General features: G+C 43.0%; 1 protein-coding gene across 1 annotated transcript in view; it reads right to left on the bottom strand.

Annotated features, from left to right (window-relative positions):
• Nucleotides 1-2,265: 2,265 nt before the first annotated feature.
• ELAVL2 (ELAV like RNA binding protein 2) overlaps nt 2,266-20,124 on the bottom strand; it is a 124,115-nt gene continuing 106,256 nt past the window's right edge. Inside the window, exons 6-8 of the mRNA XM_035140883.3 lie at nt 18,910-19,135; nt 7,023-7,061; nt 2,266-5,118 (exon numbers count right to left, since the gene is read on the bottom strand). Coding sequence (XP_034996774.1) covers nt 4,788-5,118; nt 7,023-7,061; nt 18,910-19,135 — 596 coding nt within the window. The 3' untranslated portion in view covers nt 2,266-4,787. The remainder of the gene's footprint in view (nt 5,119-7,022; nt 7,062-18,909; nt 19,136-20,124) is intronic.

Here is a 20,124-nt window from a genome sequence, read left to right as displayed (position 1 = left end):
TGCACACATCAACATATGAAAACAAGGAGCACTGTAATTTAGCACCTTTCTACAAAACAAGCCATTCGCACTTCCCGTTTTGATGAAAATGATCTCTTGCCTTTACAGTACTGAACATTTTTAGTGGGTAAGGATTATCTCAGTGGTAGAACGCACAGTGTGCGCGCAGAATGTCTGAAGTTCGACTCCTGGCACTAGGAGAGATCTCTGCCTGAAACTTTGTTTTAAAAGAGGAAGAAAAGGCAGTCCATAATGAGGTTCATGAATTAACAGTGTGTGTAAAGACAGCTTCCTCCGCTCCCAATATTTCGCTCATCTCAGATTAAGGCTGGGCGATATATCGATATAGCTTCCAAAACCGATTTGAACTCCATAGTGTGATATCAGTTTCGCAATATTTGACATGGCAATACAGTGAAACCTTGGTTCCTGAACACCTCCGTCGTTGTAAGTTTTGGTTGCCGAATGCCGAAAACCTGCAAGTAAATGCTTCCGTTTCCGAACCTTTTTCGGAACCTGAACGTGCGACACGGCTTCCGCTGAGAGCAAGAAGCTCTTGCAACCAATGGGAAGTCACACCTCGGTTTTCGGATGTTTCGGAAGCTGAACGGGCTTCTGGAACGGATTTCATTCAAGAACTGAGGTACCACTGTATATCACAAATCATGTTTCTTAGGGCTGCGTGATATATTATCCAAAACTGGTTTGAAGTCCATATTGTGATATAGGTTTCATAATTTTTGACCTGGCAATATATTGCGAGTCCGTGTGTGTGTGTGTGTGTGTGTGTGTGTGTGTAAAAGGGGGAAGAGAGAGAGCTATGCAAAAATCACAACGTGAGAAAAACCATGAAGACAGCCAATAGTTCTCTCGATTCCTGCACCCCCTTGTTAACTCTGCTGGCTCAGCAAATCACAAGAGCAGCGCCAGCAAAAACCACTATGCAGGAAAATCTGTGAAGCCAGCCAATGCCTCTACGTAGCTCCATCTTTATTTCAGGCTTCGCAATATATCACGATGTTTAGCTGGTGATATATCACAATGTTGAAAACCAGGTATCGCCCAGCCCTATCTCATATTTTTAACAATTATGGAGCGAGGCGATAGCTCATTTCCTTGTTGACGTCCACTAGACTCCTAGGTTCAAGGGGCTCAGAATGCTAGCAATCCATCCACCCTATCTCTTAGACCCTCCCCACCATGCAGAGATTGAAGAAAATAGAGCAGGGCGACAGGTTCTGCTGCTTCTCTCGACTCAAGTGTAAAAAAGTTGTTATGGCGGTTAGCAGCACCGCATCGGCATCCACACTCCACACTTTAACAAGCCTTAAACAGAAAGGAGACCCCTGTACTACAGTGGTATCTTGGTTCTCAAACGTCTTGGTACTCAAGCAACTTGGAACCCAAACACTGCAAACCCAGAAGGAAGTGTTCTCGTTTGCAAACTTTTTTCGGAAGCTGGACGTTTTTCCGATTTTGAGTGCCACATTTCCGTTTTGAGTGTTACACTGAAGTCTATCTGATTTTGCTATTTCACATTTTTGTTTTCGTGGCTCTTTTTGTTTTTGACTGTGTGGAACCCAGTTGAGCTACTGATGAATGGATGGATTTGATTGTTGTTTATTCCTTTCACTTTATCAATCAATGGTCTCGCTAGATATTCATGTCAAACTGCTGTTTTAGGGGTTGTTTTTAAAAGTCTGGAACGGATCAATCCGTTTTGCATCACTTTCTATGGGAAAGCACACCTTGGTTTTGGAACCGACTTCTGGAACGGATTAAGTTTGAGAACCAAGGTACCACTGTATAAGCCTAACATAACCCCTGCCATTGTTGTCTCTCTTCCTGGCTTTGGCTTCAGGCTCAACTCTGCTTTTTTTACAAACAGCAGAAAGCCACTCAGGTGCTCAACAGAGGAAATTTCTACTGCCTTGAATTAACAGGGGAAAATACCAGGCTTTATTTCAATACTGTAAACACAGATTGGCATTGCATGTAATCACATCCACTTCTGTATGCCCCCTTACTAGCTTGCATTAACACCTGCCATCTTGAAGAAAATGCTTCTGCCACCTTGGGAAGGTCAGGATGCAAACTTGCCTGACTTGTGGGTGCATGTGAGCTTGTGGGACTGAAACACCCACTTTCCTCAAACCAATGGGTGTGTGTGTGTGGAGAGAGAGAGAGAACTCTTATGCCCACGAAAGCATACTCAAAAAAACAAAAACTGGTAAAGACCGCTGTACCACACTGTTCTTTCCCTTCAACTTTTGTTTATTGATGTACTGAACATGAAAAAGTACAAAGGATCCAAACACAAAAGAAAACATGTACAGCCTCTTTTTAAATACTCAACAGAATATATTTTTGTTCTACTCCAACAGATGTGAATTAAGTCATACTGTACAACTTCAAATAAATACCAGCCTTACATTTTATTAAGTGCTCTGATAAACAGTGCAAAGTGAAGCCCAACAGACACATGCCTCCTCATCAATGCCCCCTTTTGCGTGGATTTTTCATTTTTATTTTCACTACAGTCGTATAAAGGCTGCAGGTACCAGATGTTGGACACCCCCACCCCCACCACAATGGAACCCCATCACCTTCTGAAGCACAGGAAATTTGTGTTAATGCGGATCCCAAAACGAGTGGGGTGGAATTAGGATTAAGCCAATTGATCTGAGGAGCATTGAATGAGTCCGGCATGAGAAAAGTTGTTTTGTCACTTTAGCACACTTTATTCTCTCACAGGTTTTTTTTTAATGTACTGTACTATACTGAAAATTTTATAACTACAATTCTTTTCTTAAAAAATAAGAATCGGAAAGCAACTGCAAATATCATGTACAAGAATGTTATGCATAGCACATTGCTTGGTTCTAAGGGGAAGCTTGTGAGCATCTCAGTTTATACAAAAAGCAGGACGGATCTATATAGTTAGTCAGTGCATCCTGGGAAAGGCTCTGCGGCCTTCAGCTTTTTAAAAATTTATTATAAGCTAGATGCTAATCAGAAAATATTTGTACTTTTTTTTGACCTTAAATTTCTTCCATACATGGTAAAGTCTTTATTATTTTCCCCAAATAAGTGTTTTTTAAGCGTCATACAAAGTTAAATTTCAATAGCATACAGGTATTTATGATTCTGGTATGAAAAATGTAAGGAATTTGTTCAAAACCTATGGTTATACTCATTTTTTTTTTACCACAAACATATTTATAAACAAAAATTTGGCATCACCATAAACAGCTGAAGCTAGACTATCTACAGACAAAATTGCAACGTATCTGATACACTGTAAATTCAAGTCCTCAGGACAACAGAAATGAATTAAGCAGACCTCAAGTAACAATCTTAATGCCATTTATACAAAGGAAAAGGAAACATACAAAAACATTCAGAATTTTGAACATCACTTGGCATGTTAAATAAGGGAAAACGGAAAAACCAGAAGGAAACTCAAAAGTTATCAGCTGAAAAGAGGTTCATAAAACAAAAAAAAGATATTATTTACATTACACAAAGCTCAGGTGTTAGCCTTGAACGTAACTTTCAAAATACCTTCAAATATATCCAACGCAAGACTGCTTCTTTCCTGGTCTGCCATTGGTGCAAACCGTGTGCAAACATCTTTTTTTAATTTTTTTTAAGACAAAACAATTCTTCAAACAATACTGGAAGTACATCACTAAACACCATGAGCTCTATCTGAAGGGAATTCTATAGGAAGAACAGATTTATTTTTCCCCTATCTCAGTTAATTTAAATTTCTTGCCTGCTCTTATATACTTTTAATTTTTTTTCTCCTTTTGTTTCAAAACCGCACAAGTTAATGTGAGCCACCTATCACATAGTAACCAGGATGTTCAGAGACTGCACCAACGATTACAAAATCAAAAACCAGCCGTGCATTTCTCAGTGATTCCAACTTCTTGAGTAACAAAGATCTCTAAAGAATTTCTACATCATAAATCTCTCTAAAGTGTTTTTTTCCCCCAACCACTGCAAATTTCCTGGTAAGTTTTAAAAGCTCACTAGGTGTCATATGAAGAGATTTCTCAAAGTATTCAAGTCAAAATATTTGTTCCAGGACCTGTAAAAAGTTTCTCCAAATTTTCTCTTTTTTATAAAAATAGATGCTTTGTTTTGTTTTTTTTAAACCCACATCAAAGAGGCTCTTATCTCTTTGGCAAGGTTCTGCTTTACGAAAAGTTCTCCATTAATCTTACAATAAGCTTTTATAATGCACCACCCCACCCCTTCCCCCAGACCCAAATAATAATAATTACAAAATAAATACTTTCAAACTTTTATAAATAAAAATGTAAACTTCGAAACACTTTTCTTGAACAGACTAAACTGCAAGGCATTAAAGTGTAAATCAAACACAACGAAAGACTAAACCAACTCAAGGATCGTTAACACAAAGCCTCAATTAACTACTCACAGGTTCAAGGCAGTCGTGTAAAAGAAATCGTCTCCCCTTAAGCTCAAACATTTTAAAAGGTTCCGCCTTCTTCAAAGAAGGCAATAGAATGCATTGTGACAGGTAAAAAACCCTGCACCTCGTCCATATTCAAACATAAGATATTTAAGAAGTTTTTTTTTTATAATTCAAATACTAGCAATAAAAAATCTCGCATATTTCTTAGGATGCTAGTCTTTTATCCCCGCCCCCCCATCTCAACACTGACTTACAAAGACATTTACTAATGTATAAAGTTTATTTTAACTTGCCTTTGTCGAATAAGTTTTCAAATATAAACTGGGCCGAGGGCAACTCATTAGGCTTTGTGCGTTTTGTTTGTTTTAAACGAGACCTGCAAAACTCTGTCTCCAAGGCGGTATCCGTTCAGGCTGGCGATAGCCATGGCCGCCTCGTCATAGTTTGTCATAGTCACAAATCCAAAGCCTTTGCATTTGTTTGTGTTGAAGTCGCGGATGACCTTCACGTTGGTGACCGCCCCGAAGGGTCCGAACATTTGCCACAGGATGCTCTCGTCTGCGTCGGGAGCTAAATTGTAAACAAAAATGCACCATCCGGTCCCCGCATGTCCCGGGATATTGATCCCCGCCAAACTGGTCATTCCATCAATGGTCATTGGAGAAAACCTACTAACCAACGGAGAGGGGCAAACACAAGAGAGAGAGAGAGACAAAAAGGAGATGTTTTATTTTAAGGAGAAGGCTAGTTCAGAACATGAATTTAAAAATGCAGTATGGTATCAGCATGCTGCACAAGTTAAAACTGAGAGCCTTTCTGCCTAGTTTTGTGCCTCAAATACGCACTGATGGAACGGCCTTGTTTCCAGCGCCTGCAAAGCATGCGTTTGGGGGTGCCAACTTGAATGAAATATTGGGGAGGGCCAGGTAAGTCCTGCCACACATAATCACATGACACAGAACACCCACACCCCATTTGAATTGCAATGGCCATCAACTTCAGGAGGCCCTGGCTCCTTCAAATATTTTATTGGGGGGTAGGTGGCAGCGAATGGATCTCGGCCCCTAGGAGTTGGCTCCTTTGCAAACATTCATTGCTGTAGCTCGGCAGTTTTCATACTAGGTAGAGCACAGGGCGCAAGCACAACTCAAGAAAAATGCACATCCAGGAATTATCATTAAGGCTTTCGTCAGGCTTTGTGGATCCCCTTCGACAAGACTATTCTGCTGTTTGCCTGCATTGGGCCTCAAACGTCCTCAGTGGCGTGTGCCTCAAAGCCAGGAGACATTTGAGAAATGCTGAAAGTGTCGGCGCTTGGAAGCCAACTCCTCATACAGTTAAAAATGAGGCAAATTGCAGCCCTCCCCACCAATTCACCTTCTCTGGAAAATCACCTTGTCACTGCACAAAAGTCGAAGGGAAAAGCTCCCCCCAGCGGGCAAAATGTTGGCCTAGCACTGGTGTCAATATTTTTGTGAAGAAGTTATTTGTAGGCTGTACTCTTATCGTACAGCTCCAATGCAGATAGGGTCATCTAATCCTTTCTTCTGCAGTGAAGTTATCTCCATTTACTGAATATTTTTGATTTGTTCCTTTATTATAGCCTTGCGAACTATCAATTGCTCAAAGATCCCCCTTGTCTTATGGCGCAGTATCTAGTCGGACCCCTGAGCTGCCCTAGGAAGACGTTAACAGCGACACATCTGACTAACAGCGACACATTATTTAGTTTCTAGTTGTCCACACCTTTCCTTCCTGTCGGGACACTCAACGTGGCGTTTGCGGACTGGTCAAACTTTGCCTTAGCCACAAAAGCAAGAACAAAGGGTCCCTAAGACAACTGGGTATTAGAAATCCAAATACTGTACTTGTCTCTTTTTAAAAAATGCAGATCTGCAATGAAATATCTACTGCAACCCTTCACTATTCGTGAAGTTGCAATACGGAAATATTACCACCCTGCAGGTTGCGTTAAGATTTACCAAGATAATACACGTGAAGGACTTTTAGCACTAAAATAATTGCATCTGCGTTACATAGCCATTATCATTGCACCAAGTGTGGCCCTTATAATGCCAAGGTTATGGGCTTGATCCCCTTATGGGACAATTGCAGGTTCCTGCATTGCGGGGGGTTGGACCAAATGATCCCCACAGGATCCCGTCCAATTTCATGGATCTCTGGACCATCTGCTGGAACAGATACAATACTATTGGCACTGGTGGGGAAGGTTGAATAAGCAAAACTCTAGTGCAGAAAGGCCCTAAGTTGTTGCAGATTGCTAGAATGATACAAAAGGCAATGCGATAAAGATTAATAAAATGCCAGCCGTTAACTGAAAAAGACAAATACCACTGAAAACAATGCTGGAAGCTCTTGAAATTATGGATGTGATGACGAGACAGAATGTGTTAAGTGATGTACTGAAATAAAAAATAGCTTTTGTTTAATGTCTGAACATGCAGAGACAATTCAACTAAAAATAAATTGGCTCCAAAGTACGTTCAACTCAAAACAGTATAATTTATTATTAGGAAGGGTTAAGCGTTATGGACCTAACACAATTCTTCATTACCTCTTTACTCCATAAGCCATATTGAGCAGATTGTCCAACCTGCAAAACACATTTAGCAAAAGTGTTCAGTCTTTGGATCGTATACCTTCAAGTGCAAGTTGCTAGTTGGGTCTTGAAAGGCTTCTCACAGAACAGACTTACAAGGCTGAAGATGCACAATCAATATATATTACCTCCATCGTTCTCTGCCCTCCCCGCCCCCGATACAGAGAGATCCTGCAAGTATCCCCACAAAGGCAGCCTTGATTAAATTTCCATTAGGTGTTTATGCAAAAGAGCAGCTCAGCCTCAGGAGGACATAAAACAAGGCTTTCCAATTCCACGCTACCAAGACAATTAGGGATTTTTTTAAAGGGACAGAACACACGTATTAAAATACTGGTTCAGAAAATGAATTTCACACAGAAGTCTTTACATGAGGGACCAGACCATTTTGTCCACACTCCCACCCCATTATTGGAAAACCCTTTGGGCTGAAACACGTATTAAGTTACTCCTGCACACGTTTCCTAGAGTCCGTTCCTCAAGATTTCTGACAAGACATTACGTTCTCGTACCACAATTAAATATTATGCTCTGGGTTTATCTTCAAATGTTTATAAATGTTGTGCCCTGCACAGACACTTGCTTAAATGTCAACCGTGCTGTCACACACTGCAAACATTTTCTACCGTGCCAGCGTAACTTGCAGAAAGGAATGCCGATTTGATTTTACTTTTAACCCACCGTGAAACATGAACGTTTTACGCAAAGCAAGAAGTTTTATGCTCAGTCAGAGCGATAGAGATAACCAAATGGGTCAGTGCTGGTTCCTATCACTTACTGTTGAGAACTCAGAAGCCACACTTGAGAACATATACACTTACTTACTGTCCAGGGGGGGGGGGAATCTCCTCCTGCCCATCCCATATTAACTATATTTGGGACTGCAACTCCCATCATCCCTAGCTAACAGGACCGGTGGTCAGGGATGATGGGAGTTGTAGTCCCAAAATATCTGGAGGGCCGAGTTTGCCTATGCCTGGCTGAGTGAAAGGTCGGCACCAGCCGTTACCACGATTAATACTAAGTCACTTTAATCCGCTCTCAAAATGGATGTGGCGATCGGAGGACCAACTCTGCATTGCAAGTGTGACATGAAGGCTGGCAACATTAACCCCGCCATGTGGGAATCCCTTGCAGATGACTGCAGGGCCCTGGAGACAATCGGTGAGGTCAGATGTCCGCAGCAGTGACCAGAGGAGGAATGACCGCTGGGAGGAATGCAGAGAGAAGAAACACTGTGATATACTTGCACCAGCACAACAAGATGCCTTTGTTTCCCTGTGAGCTGAGAGGGTTAATAGCTCAGCAGTCGTCCTGTATCACGGGGCCTGTGTGTGACGTGTCCATGTAAACAGGAAGTAGTACCTGTTGCTGTTGTATACTTTCTGTGATATAGGACTGTGTGTATGTATCCTGTTTTTGTTCGCGTCGCAGCTTCCAGCGAGATGGGTTTGAACTCTCCCAGCTGAGTTGCTCTAAGCAATAAATCTTCTTTGTTTTAATGAACAAGGAGTCGGCGTGAGTTATTTTCCACAGGCACGGAAAGTCGGATTAAAGTTTCCGCTGCTACAGGCTGTTATCTAAACTTGGGAGGAAAGTTTTCTGGACGTTTTGAAACAGAAGCAAAGACATTTGTGACGGAGTGTACTGGGCGAGTATTTTTTGCAAGTGTCTGCAAAACACAGCTAAAATTGTTCGTAGGCAGATAGATTTCTCTGCTATCCTTCTGTCTCACAAAGCTGTGTTATTGGTAACTGCCAGTTAGACAACTGGACAGGTCAAGACTCCCCACCTGCAACAAAACATGTCTCTCCTGTATCGGTCTCCACAGTCACAACAGGCGCCCTAACTCTCCAACAGTTTGACTTCACCCTGAAGACACTCTCTTCCATTTCCCCCTGAAACAGATGGATGCCAACCAACCAAGCAAGGAGGAGCAGAAGTGCAAAGATTTGCCTTGTGCGCTCACAATGATGGATGCAACACTAAGCTGCTGCTGACTTGGGATTTGGAAACACACAAACATCTATTTCTGAGCTTTGACTGAAGCAGGAGTGGTTTGGGGAGTTGGCCAACCCTCACACACCGAGGTAGCTCCAGTCATCCTGCCGATGTCTTCAGAAGAGACTATCATTCATGACCATCTTTGAGAACCGGCACTTCAGCGGCTCTCGAGAGCGATGGCGACAGGTCACCCCTCATTGGAAGGAGTTCATCCGAATACAGAAGGGCAAACAGCCGTGCTGCTGAGCAGCGCTATTAATGAGCGACCGGAAACCAACACAAAGCACACACATACAATCTGGAACTCAGCTGCCCGAGTCTCTTTTCTTGGGGTGGAAGAGTTACTACATACAGTGGTACCTCGGTTTATGAACACAATTGGTTCCGGAAGTCTGTTCATAAACTGAAGCGAACTTTCCCATTGAAAGTAATGGAAAGTGGATTAATCCGTTCCAGATGGGTCCGTGGCGTTCGTAAACTGAAAATTCGTAAACCGAGGTGTTCATAAACCGAGGTTCCACTGTAATGGAAATCACCTGAAAAATCACCTGGGGCCCTTGGATGAAGCCCAGGGAACCCATGTAAGGTATAAATCTGTGGGGAAAATTAAAAATAAAGGATGCGTATGTCCCAGACATTAGCCACCCCTGACCTAAAGGGCTTGTTTGTCAATTAAAGAGTAGACTTGGGGTGGACAGGTGTACAAAAGCACAGGAAAGAATGCAGCAATCTTGAAGCAGAGTGTCTAAACCAGGCATAGGCAAACTCGGCCCTCCAGATGTTTTGGGACTACAGCTCCCATCATCCCTGACCACTGGTCCTGTTAGCTAGGGATGATGGAAGTTGTAGTCCCAAAACAGCTGGAGGGCCGAGTTTGCCTAGGCCTGGTCTAAACCCTGAGAATCAGAGAGGTGAGTGATGAGGCCAGTAGACTTCTCCCAAATGCAATGCTCTGTTTTATAAAATGTTCATTGCATCTCTGATTTTTTTGTATTGCAAGCCACTCAGGGAATGCAGAGACGTAACATTTAAATTTCTAAAATTAATAAATGATAAAGCTTAAGTGGCAATATGTAAAAAGAAACTGATTTGTTTTCATTCTGCCTTTCAAATCTTTCATTCCGCCTTTCAAATATGCTCGCAACCATGATTAAAAGCAGTTTTAAAAGTACAAATTGGAAGCAGTGCGTTTTGAGTTTAATGAAAGATCCTGAATTCCTAAGCATAAAAGTGTGTGCTTTATTGGCTTCTTTTGAAAGAAATTAAATTTCCGTAACAAGGTAGTCACCTTAAGAGGAAGTGGCTCGTGGATCAAGCCTGCTTTAGTCCCATTATTTAGAAAAAGGAGCATATTCTACAGGCTACAAAATACATTGGTCTGTGTTCATAAGATTCATTCATCCCATTATCAAGCCAGCCACAAAGTTGAGGTTGGATGGCCATCTGTCATGTATGCTTTAGATTCCTGCATTGCAGGGGGTTGGATTCCCTTCCAACTCTACAATTCTTTGATTCTAGGATAGCAACATTCATACAGTAGTACCTTGGAAGTCGAAAGGAATCCGTTCCGAAAGTCCCTTCGACTTCTAAAACGTTCAGAAACCAAGGCGCAGCTTCCGATTGGCTGCAGGAAGCTCCTGCAGCCAATCGGAAGCTGCGTCGGACGTTCAGGTTGCAAAAAATGTCCATAAAACTTCCAGGTTTGCAGTATTTGGGAGCCAAAACGTTCGACTTGCAAGGTGTTTCTGCCGATAATTCCCTGTCCAACACAAGCCACTTTGACACTGAACACGTCCACACTTTGACCCAATTTCCGCACCCAAAACTCCCAAGAAGCAGCTCTGTTTTAGACCTAGCTATTGCAACCTTCAAATATCTGCGGGTAATTATGCACAAACTAATTTGCACAATTATAGAAGTAAATGGAAGACTATGTTAAGCACTTGATGTTATCAGCCTATGGAATAAATTACTTAATTACGCAAATTGTTCAAGTGAAGGGAAGTTGTCACTATGAAAACACTCTGATCACCTCAACATGAGATGTATGAACAGTGACAAAGTCTTGGAATTAATCGTTGCCTTTTTATGGAAAGAAATCCTCTGGAGATGAAAACATCATATGAAAACTGGAAGTGGTGCAATAGGAACACTGTTTCTTATGTCCCTCAGTTGCCTTTGGCGAAAACCTGTCTTGAATAGCCTCTGAAACCACATTACACACTTCCATGTATGTGCTCCTCATCTCATTGTTGGCCCTAGTGAGGCTTAAAAAAGCAACAAAACTCAACTCAGACTAGATGCGATCGTGGGATGAACAAGCAAATCATGAGCATCAACAGGGTTTTAAAATCACTTTTGCAACCCATCAAAATCTATTGCCTATGCTTGCTTTTCAGCAAATTTCATAGCTAAACTGACATGTGATTCATTGTAATCAAATAAAAGTTTTGTGAATGCCAAGGGATACACATCTCTTCATTTTTTTCGGCAGGGGGATATACATGAATTCTGTCAATTAGGCAATTATCAGCATTTACTGGTGAAGAAATAAATAAATAATAGTTAAAAATAATAATAATAATTATTATTTATTATTATTTCTACCCTGCCCATGTGGCTGGGTTTCTCTAGCCACTCTGGGCGGCTTTCAACAGGAACATTAAAAACAGAATAAAACTTCAAACATGAAAAACTTCCCTAAACACGGCTGCCTTTAGATGTCTTCAAACATTCATCAAATTAATCTGAGGTTGTCAGTAGGCAATTAACGACACGCACAAAGTTCTGGGCATTTACTTGGTCGGTGGCCACGGAGAGAGAATATTTGTAAGGCGGAGTGTTTGTTGCTCTTGAATGCTTGCTTAAAAGTCTGCCCCAAAAGTCTGCCCCATACAACCTTTCAAACTCTTGCTATCACCTTTTTAATGATAATCAGTGTAGCTATTTCAATTCAACCGTCTCTTAGTTCCAACTGCTCCCATTTTGCCGTGCTTTAATCCAAAACATGCCACCACCAACTAGTAAGAGGGGCAAGAGCAGGGGTCCCCAAAACTAAGGCCCGGGGGCCGGATGCGACCCAATTGCCTTCTAAATCTGTCCCACGGACGGTCTGGGAATCAGCATGTTTTTACATGAGTAGATGTGTTCTTTTATTTAAAATGCATCTCTGGGTTATTTGTGGGGCCTGCCTGGTGTTTTTACATGAGTAGAATGTGTCCTTTTATTTAAAATGCATCTCTGGGTTATTTGTGGGGCATAGGAATTTGTTCATTTTTTTTTCAAAATATAGTCCGGCCCCCCACAAGGTGTGAGGGACAGTGGACCAGCCCCCTGCTGAAAAAGTTAGCTGACCCCTGGGCAAGAGCAACACTTTATTTGCAAACAAACAGAATCCATGTATTTCTATAATGAAGACCATTATTCTGAACCCTGAAATTTCTATATACTTGACACACAACTTCTACATGGTATTTTAGCAGCAAAGAACTAACCTTGACTGATGAAGCATAAATATCAATGCTTGGGGGGGCGGGGGGGGGCAATGGTAGTTGCATTAATGAATGCAGGATTCCCACTTTTCCAAATCAAATTGAGACAGGCATTAAGATACCTCTTTAAGTATACAGTTTTAAAGCTTTTTTTTTGCAAGTTTTACTTACGATGTCTATGCTTTATAATTAATTTACAATAATTATCATATTGCACTTTTTTTGTTTACTATTAGTGAGCTGCTCTGGGAACTAGGGCTGGGCGATGTATCAAATAGATTATCCAAAAACCGCTTCAAACTCCATTTCATGATATCGGTTTAAAGTCGATAACCAGTTTAAAGTCTGTATCATGCTATAGGTTTCATCATGTTTGACCTGACAATATATTGCAAATCACTATGTGTGTGTATGTGTGTGTGTGTGATGCAAAAATTACAATGTGGGGAAAAGCCAGCCAGTGCCTCTACATCAGGCATCCCCAAACTTTGGCCCTCCAGATGTTTTGGACTACAATTCCCATCATCCCTGACCACTGGTCCTGTTAGCTAGGGATCATGGGAGTTGTAGGCCAAAACATCTGGAGGGCCGCAGTTTGGGGATGCCTGCTCTACATAGCTCCAGCCTTATTCCAGACATCGTGATATATCAGTATTTCACGATGTTTAGCTGGTGATATATCACAATGTTGAAAACCAGGTATCTCCCAGCTCTACTGGGAACATAAATTTATGTTGAAGGTACAGGTTTTAATTAAATAACGCAGGTGTACACGACCTTTACATCTTAAGTCTCGTGTCCTAACTGTTGAACATTTGGGATGGGAGTTGAGAAGCTTGCAACACCTTTTCTCCCCACTGACTCCTGCTTCTGCCACCAGTGCAGCCAAGACAGAGCTAAGATCAGGCACCCCCAAACTTCAGCCCTCCAGATGTTTTGGACTACAATTCCCATCATCCCTGACCACTGGTCCTGCTAGCTAGGGATCATGGGAGTTGTAGGTCAAAAACATCTGGAGGGCCGCTGTTTGGGGGTGCCTGGCTAAGATGAAGGGAAAACATGGGCAGCCATTCTGGACCAGGAATATTTCCTAGACCTTTGGCGGCCCAAAATTTGAGCAGCCGAGTAGCAGCCCGAGTATCTGATAACTTGCAGAAAACTTATTAGGGCGAAGCAAAGGTAGGTATATGTTAAGTCTGGTCTATTTTACTGTATTTTACTGTATTCTAAATATAACTTTAAATGTAACATTCGTTGGGAGGTTAAGGTATAAATACCACAGATCTAGACACTGGCAAATGCACAGTGGGAATCCCCTAAAATCTTGGATAAGACCTACACTTAGAAATGAGACCTCAGATTAAAAGAAACCAGCATAATTCTCAAATCACTTCAGAAGTAAGAGCAAGAGGCTACAGGACATTCTGGATTCCAAAGTCTGCAAATTACATTTATGTAATGTGAAAAAGGGTAAGATGGAAAAAGGGTAAGATTATCAAGGAACTATATTGTTCTGGCAAATTCCAGACAGCAAATGTGTTGATACATTCATCCTGCTCTAGTATAAAGCATGAAAAACTTGCCTTGTGTTTTAATTAAGTGATGGGCAACCTTTTGAACTTGGTGTTTCAAAATTCGCAATAAAAACCCGAGCATAACTCAGGTGGTGTGTCACTTCGAGAAAAAAACCATTTCGCGATATTTATAGTTTAAATAACAAATATGTATAATTGTAATATATAACTCTATTTAATAAACCAAAAACTAATTATTTAACCAAACCAAACCAAAAACCCCTTATTTATCACAAAGTGCCCAGAGTTGTTGAGTTTTTTTGGGGGGGAGCTGCTGACCAAAGTTTTGGAGGTTTTTTGGGGGGGTGCAAAAGTTGCTTTGCTTTTTTTGGGGGGGTGCCCCAAAGCTGCTGCGCTTTTTTGGGGGGAAAGAGAACAGAAATAAACGACGAATAATACATTCGCTGGAACTAACATGCAGCACCGACATAGTCTGCCAAAGCGGCCAAATACCAGCACAGAACGAGTTAAAAAACGAATGTTGTTACACCTAATCATAGTCTGCCAAAGCGCCAGGAAAAAACAGCACAGAAAGGGTTAAAAAACCAATCTCTGGCTACCAGCAACAACAACAACAACAAAAAAGGATCCGGGTTTTAACAGCGGAGACAAGCTGTAGCGTGAGGAGGAGTGGGAGAACAAATTTGGGGGGGGGACAACAACAGCGTGAATGGGTCGATGGGGCGCATGCCAGCAGTGAGGGCTCTGTGTGTCACGTCTGACACGCGTGTCATAGGTTCTCCATCACTGAATTAAGCTGTTGAGCAAAGTGCTTGGGCATGAAGTAATATGCCATCAGAAACATGGGTCCAAGTGAAACTGATGGTCTTAATTTTTAATTGAATTTTAATTAAAATGGAAAAGTTTTAATTGAGGGAACTGAGTAAGAGGATAATTTATCAACCTCTGTGACTAGTTATCTGTGCTACAGCTATTATACATAGGTGTCACAGTGTCTTTTTTTGGGGAGGGAATTCCAGTGCCAGATTGGAGCTGATTAAGCACACCTGAAAATCTTCTGCATTGCATCACGATCTATCCTATCCCAGCAGTGAATAGGCTACAATCCTAAGGACAGGCCCTTGAAGAGCCCAGGACGGGAGTCTTGTTAGAAACAAAAAAGCAGCTCATCCCTGGCGGGGAACCCACGGGCAGCTTAGCCCTCCGATGTCCCGGGCAAGTGTACCGGGCGGCTCCCGCTATCTGCCCAGGCCTGCCAAAGGATGCAACCGGTAATTAACACCCACTGAAAATAGTCCGACTAGCTTACGAGTCACAGGCAGCAGTGTCAAGAACTAGAATCAGAGGTGCCGAAGTTCTCCTGTGTCACATTCAAAGAATGGCTTCAAGGGCTTGTGGAAATTAAACTAGAAGAAAACTTTGAAAGCTGCTAGGATCAAGTTCTGAGCCTTAAGTTCCCTGCCCTCTACTAACCCATGCTGTTCCACAAAATGGCAGTAGGAGCAGCAGTCAACAGAGAGGGAAGGTAGTTTTTCCACTTTGATACACTGAGTAGCAGGTACACTGGGTTGTAAGTCCCATAGACCAGTCTAGCTACTGCACTTGCAGAAGTCCTAGAGAGAAACACGTCCTTCTCCTCTCCCTGTGTGCCATTTCTGCTTCCTGACATTACTACGTGATGGAAGACAATGGAATGGGGGTTCTGAATTTTTAACGGGCTCTGGGTTGGGTTCGGGAGAAAAAACGTTCAATTTGGGGGGAAGAACTTTGAAAATCTCCAAGTCCCTCTGGGATGAGCCAAGGAGATCTTGCCCATCCTCTACGCCAGGGGTGGTCATGGTTGCCCACTCCATTTACTGTTGGACTACAACTCTCATTATCCCTAACCGCAGGCTCTGCAGACTGGGGATGGTGGGAATTGAAGTCCCAACAACATCTAGACAGTAAGAGCTGTTCGGCAGTGGAATTTGCTACCAAGGAGTGTAGTGGAGTCTCCTTCTTTGGAGGTCTTTATGCAGAAGCTTGACACGCATATGTCAAGAATGCTTTGATGGTGTTTCCTGCTCGGCAGGGGGTTGGACTGGATGGCCCTTGTGGTCTCTTCCAACTCTACGATTCTATGATTCTAGAAGGCTCCATCTCATTTGAAAACTTAATAGTGGGGGAAACCACTCCGGTTCACAAAATTAGTGCTGAAGGATGCCTTGGCAATAAAGTGCGTTCTCCAGTCAAAGAGAGCGAGGGTTGCGGAAGGGGTTAAAGACAGCCCCAGGGTTGGGGGTGGTGTCGGTGGAGAAGGAGTGAATGTAATAGGACCCTTTTGGGTTGCTGGGGAGAAAAGCATGTAGCAAGTTTGATTGGCAGGTACTGACCCTTAAATCCTCAGCGTCCTCCAGTTTGTTCCACTTTTGCAAAGAGCTTCGGATCTCCCTCCCGCCCACCGCCTTTTCTTAATGGCTAGCCTGACATTGCTTTGCCTGTCATGGGGTCGCTTGCTTTGCAAGGGCCAAGTAGGAATTTTGCCAATTGGCTCTTGCCATTGGTTTTTGCCTACTGCTTAGCAAACCGTCACAACTTGTTAGGTTGGCGGTTAGGCATTGGTTATTAATTCTGGTTGGTGGAGGGGCTTGGCATGGAGGTGCCTACCCCTCATTAAATTGTCGCTCCACATAGAAGTATTCCGTTAAAGGAATCCTGGGGCTCCGGGGCTCTAGTCCATACACCCCCGCAATGGGCAGGGCTGGGGCCATTACAGAGCATGAGCCTTGGGGAGCATTTCTGGTCGGGGGGAGAGTGCCTGGACACAGTTACCTCCTCTCCCATGGGGTGTTTACTTGACTTCCCTATACGGCTAGGGAAGTCGGAGCTGATCTGTCCAGGGCGGGGGACAGATGGATTAACCAATGCCCAAGCCAACACTCACATTTAATTTGTATTTGAATAAAGTTGTGGCCAAAATAATGCCAAAACCCAAACTAAAATTCTGAGTGCTCTGTGAGTTATTAGGGGGGATGTCTGGTACCCTCGATACGCCAACGCCAACATATTCTCTCTCTCTCTCTCTCTTTCAAACTTTAAGAAAGGTACAGTGGTCAAAGCAAGCCTATACTGGAAGTCGTTAAGGAATGCAGGTACCCAGAAGTAATGGCAGCTCTCAGAATTCATCCCAACATTTCCCAACAAGTACTGCGTATTCCAATGGTTCTCAAAGCTACCAACATGAGTCTGACCAAACTGCGGGAGGCAGTGGAAGACAGGAGTGCCTGGCGTGTTCTGGTCCATGGGGTCACGAAGAGTCGGACACGACTAAACAACAACAAAATTTGCGTATTCCAGCACGCAACGCCACATTCCCCTTCAGATCCAGCTGCCCCCACTCGGAACACAATGAATATCACTCACAATTTGTAAGCGTGCAGGTGATCTAGGGGAAAGCTGGGCTGGTGGGATCTTGGAGAAAGACTGCTCAGTTTGTGTGTCCCAACCCTGGCAGTCGCCATTTCTGCAGGAGTTTCTTTACCTCTTTTTCATGTCAGTGCAGCCATTCCCCAATGGCCTTAACTTCAGGCACAGGGCATTCTGGGGTTCCTCTTCTGAGCAGTGCTACCTCTGCCCCGGCACTCAGTACTGGAGCAGGCATTCTGCCTATGGAGAAAGGGCAAGTCTACTTTTATTCAATATTCAGCGGCTTGACAAGAGTATCCTTTTGATGAAAAAAACACAAAAAAAAACAAAAGAAAACCTCCGGGAAGATTAGAAAAATCCACTGAATACTGAATAAAAACAACTGCCTTTGCTCCGATAGAAGAGCTCGCCAGGACGAACGCTTTTAAGGGTGAACAAAGTTAATGGAACAAAATGCAAAGAAGTTGCCTGGATTTCGTTTAAGCATGCCATTGGCCAGGTGCTTAATTGAAACATTAAAATTAAAGTCCTGGCAAAGCCTAGGTTCCCCTACCCCCCCCCCCCCCGCCCAATGTGAGTATTCTGCTTCTCTTTGAAGGACACCAACTCATCCAATTCTGTTTTTGCTCTACTTTGCAGCAATTCTCGGCCGACTCCAACTCTTTATAACCTTCCTGGAAAACCCGGATTCTAGTGCAAGCCAGTGTCAAAGTTTAGAGCATGCATGTGCAAGTGTGCATACGCACATGACACAAAATCTCTCATAGCACGGCGCTAAATAGAAAACCCCAAAGCGGTTACTGAATGTAGATCAACACAGTATTTGTTTCAATTCACACCATCTGTCCTTTTCAGTACACTAAAATATCACAAGTGAAAAACATATGGCTGCAAAGCTCTGTGTCACAGGAACAGAGACCCACACAAAAAACTGTGCAAACTACTTAAAAAAACAAAAAAACCCACATTTTTCCCCCACAGGAAAAAAGAAGGAACAAGGTTAGAAGGATGATCCAGAAAGTAGAGAAGCGTGAACAATGTCCAAGGCAAATTTTTAAATAAAGAGGATTGTATGGTTGAGAAAGGATATCTGATTTAGTAGAATTATTTGCTCTAGAAGTTTAAAAATAACCCTAAAATCCTGGTTGGAAAAAAGAATGTTTCCCCATTTTAAAGCGTTACTAATTAGTGGTTTAAACTCTTCTGTTTATAGCTGCCAACAGATTGCAGTGCTGTTAAATAAGTGTTTACTGCTATGCCTTCCAGACACACACAAAAGTTTAAGAAACTCAATAACTCTCATATGAGGAAAAGCAATTCCTACCAGAGAGAGGACAACCTGGTTCAAAGGAAAATTCAGACTGAATGGTTGGGGTCTCAAGGGGGCTACTGTACATTTCCACTTACCTAAAACGTTGAGCCTGCTGAGCTAGAGGTCCGGGGTACCTTCTGTTTGGAGACTGGTACAGCTGGGAAAGGATGGCCTGGTTTGTTTTTTGGCTTGGATTGTTGGCGAACTTTACAGTGATTGGCTCTGTGGCACTCGGAGGTTTCTGTCCGTTCAAGCCTTTGATGGCTTCTTCTGCCTCAATCCGCTTGTCAAACCGGATGAAGCCCACACCCCTTGAAACTCCTGCATAAAGGTAGAAGGCTCGTTCACTGCTCTCTTCCCAAACAATGCCCACCCACCCAGCACACCCATTTTCATAGCTACATGTAAGCCAACAAGCCATGTGAAGCAACGGAGGACAAGACCATCTGCAGAAGCTGAAGAGGTCATTCCCGCCCCCACCAAGGTTGTAACACACTTGTTTCCCAAACTTGGGTCTCCGGCTGTTTTTGGACTACAACTCCCACCACCCCTAGCTAGCAAGGCCAGTGGGTTATGGAAAATTGGGATTGTAGTGCAAAAAGCAGCTGGAGAGCCAAGTTTGGGAAACCCTGTTGTCGTAGGAAAGGGAGTCAAGGGGTTAGGACAGGCTTCCCCAAACTTTGGGCCTCCAGATGCTTTGGACTACAATCTCCATCATCCCTGACCACTGGCCCTCTTAGGTAGGGATCATGGGAGTTGTAGGCTAAAACATCTGGAGGGCCGCAGTTTGGGGATGCCTGGGTTAGGACCTAACAAATGGGTACATAACCTTTTCTGCGGTGGCCCCATGCTTTAGGGGTAAGAACAAAGGGTGACCCGAAAAACAACACCTGCGGTGCTGAATATTCTGAAGTGGTTCACCATCATATCCAACCCGCTGTAGCCTGGTCCTGGTTGTGTGCAGCAACAGCTGGAATGTTGGAGGTGACACAACAGTGGGCTGCTCCAGGGAGCCCCATCAACTGTGGTGCCTTCCCCAAAAAGCAAGCCTAGATTGAGAGACCAGGGTGAAGTCAGCAGGTTCCAGGAACCCTCTTCAATGCACAATTTTGGGGGGTGATCTGTGAGTTTGTGCAGGACCTGGTGAGACCCAGGAAAGATGGGTTGAGTCTTAAAGAAGCGCCAGCAGGCAGAAATATCTTCAGTGGGGAGGTGTGTCAGGAGGAGAAGAAAATGCTACATGTGTGTGTGTGTATATATATATATATATATATATATATATATATATATATATATATATATAATATTAT

Source organism: Zootoca vivipara, chromosome 15 (genome assembly GCF_965207765.1).
Source record: "Zootoca vivipara chromosome 15, rZooViv2.hap1.1, whole genome shotgun sequence".
NCBI lineage: Eukaryota > Metazoa > Chordata > Lepidosauria > Squamata > Lacertidae > Zootoca > Zootoca vivipara.
This window is presented reverse-complemented; position numbering and strand designations above follow the sequence as displayed.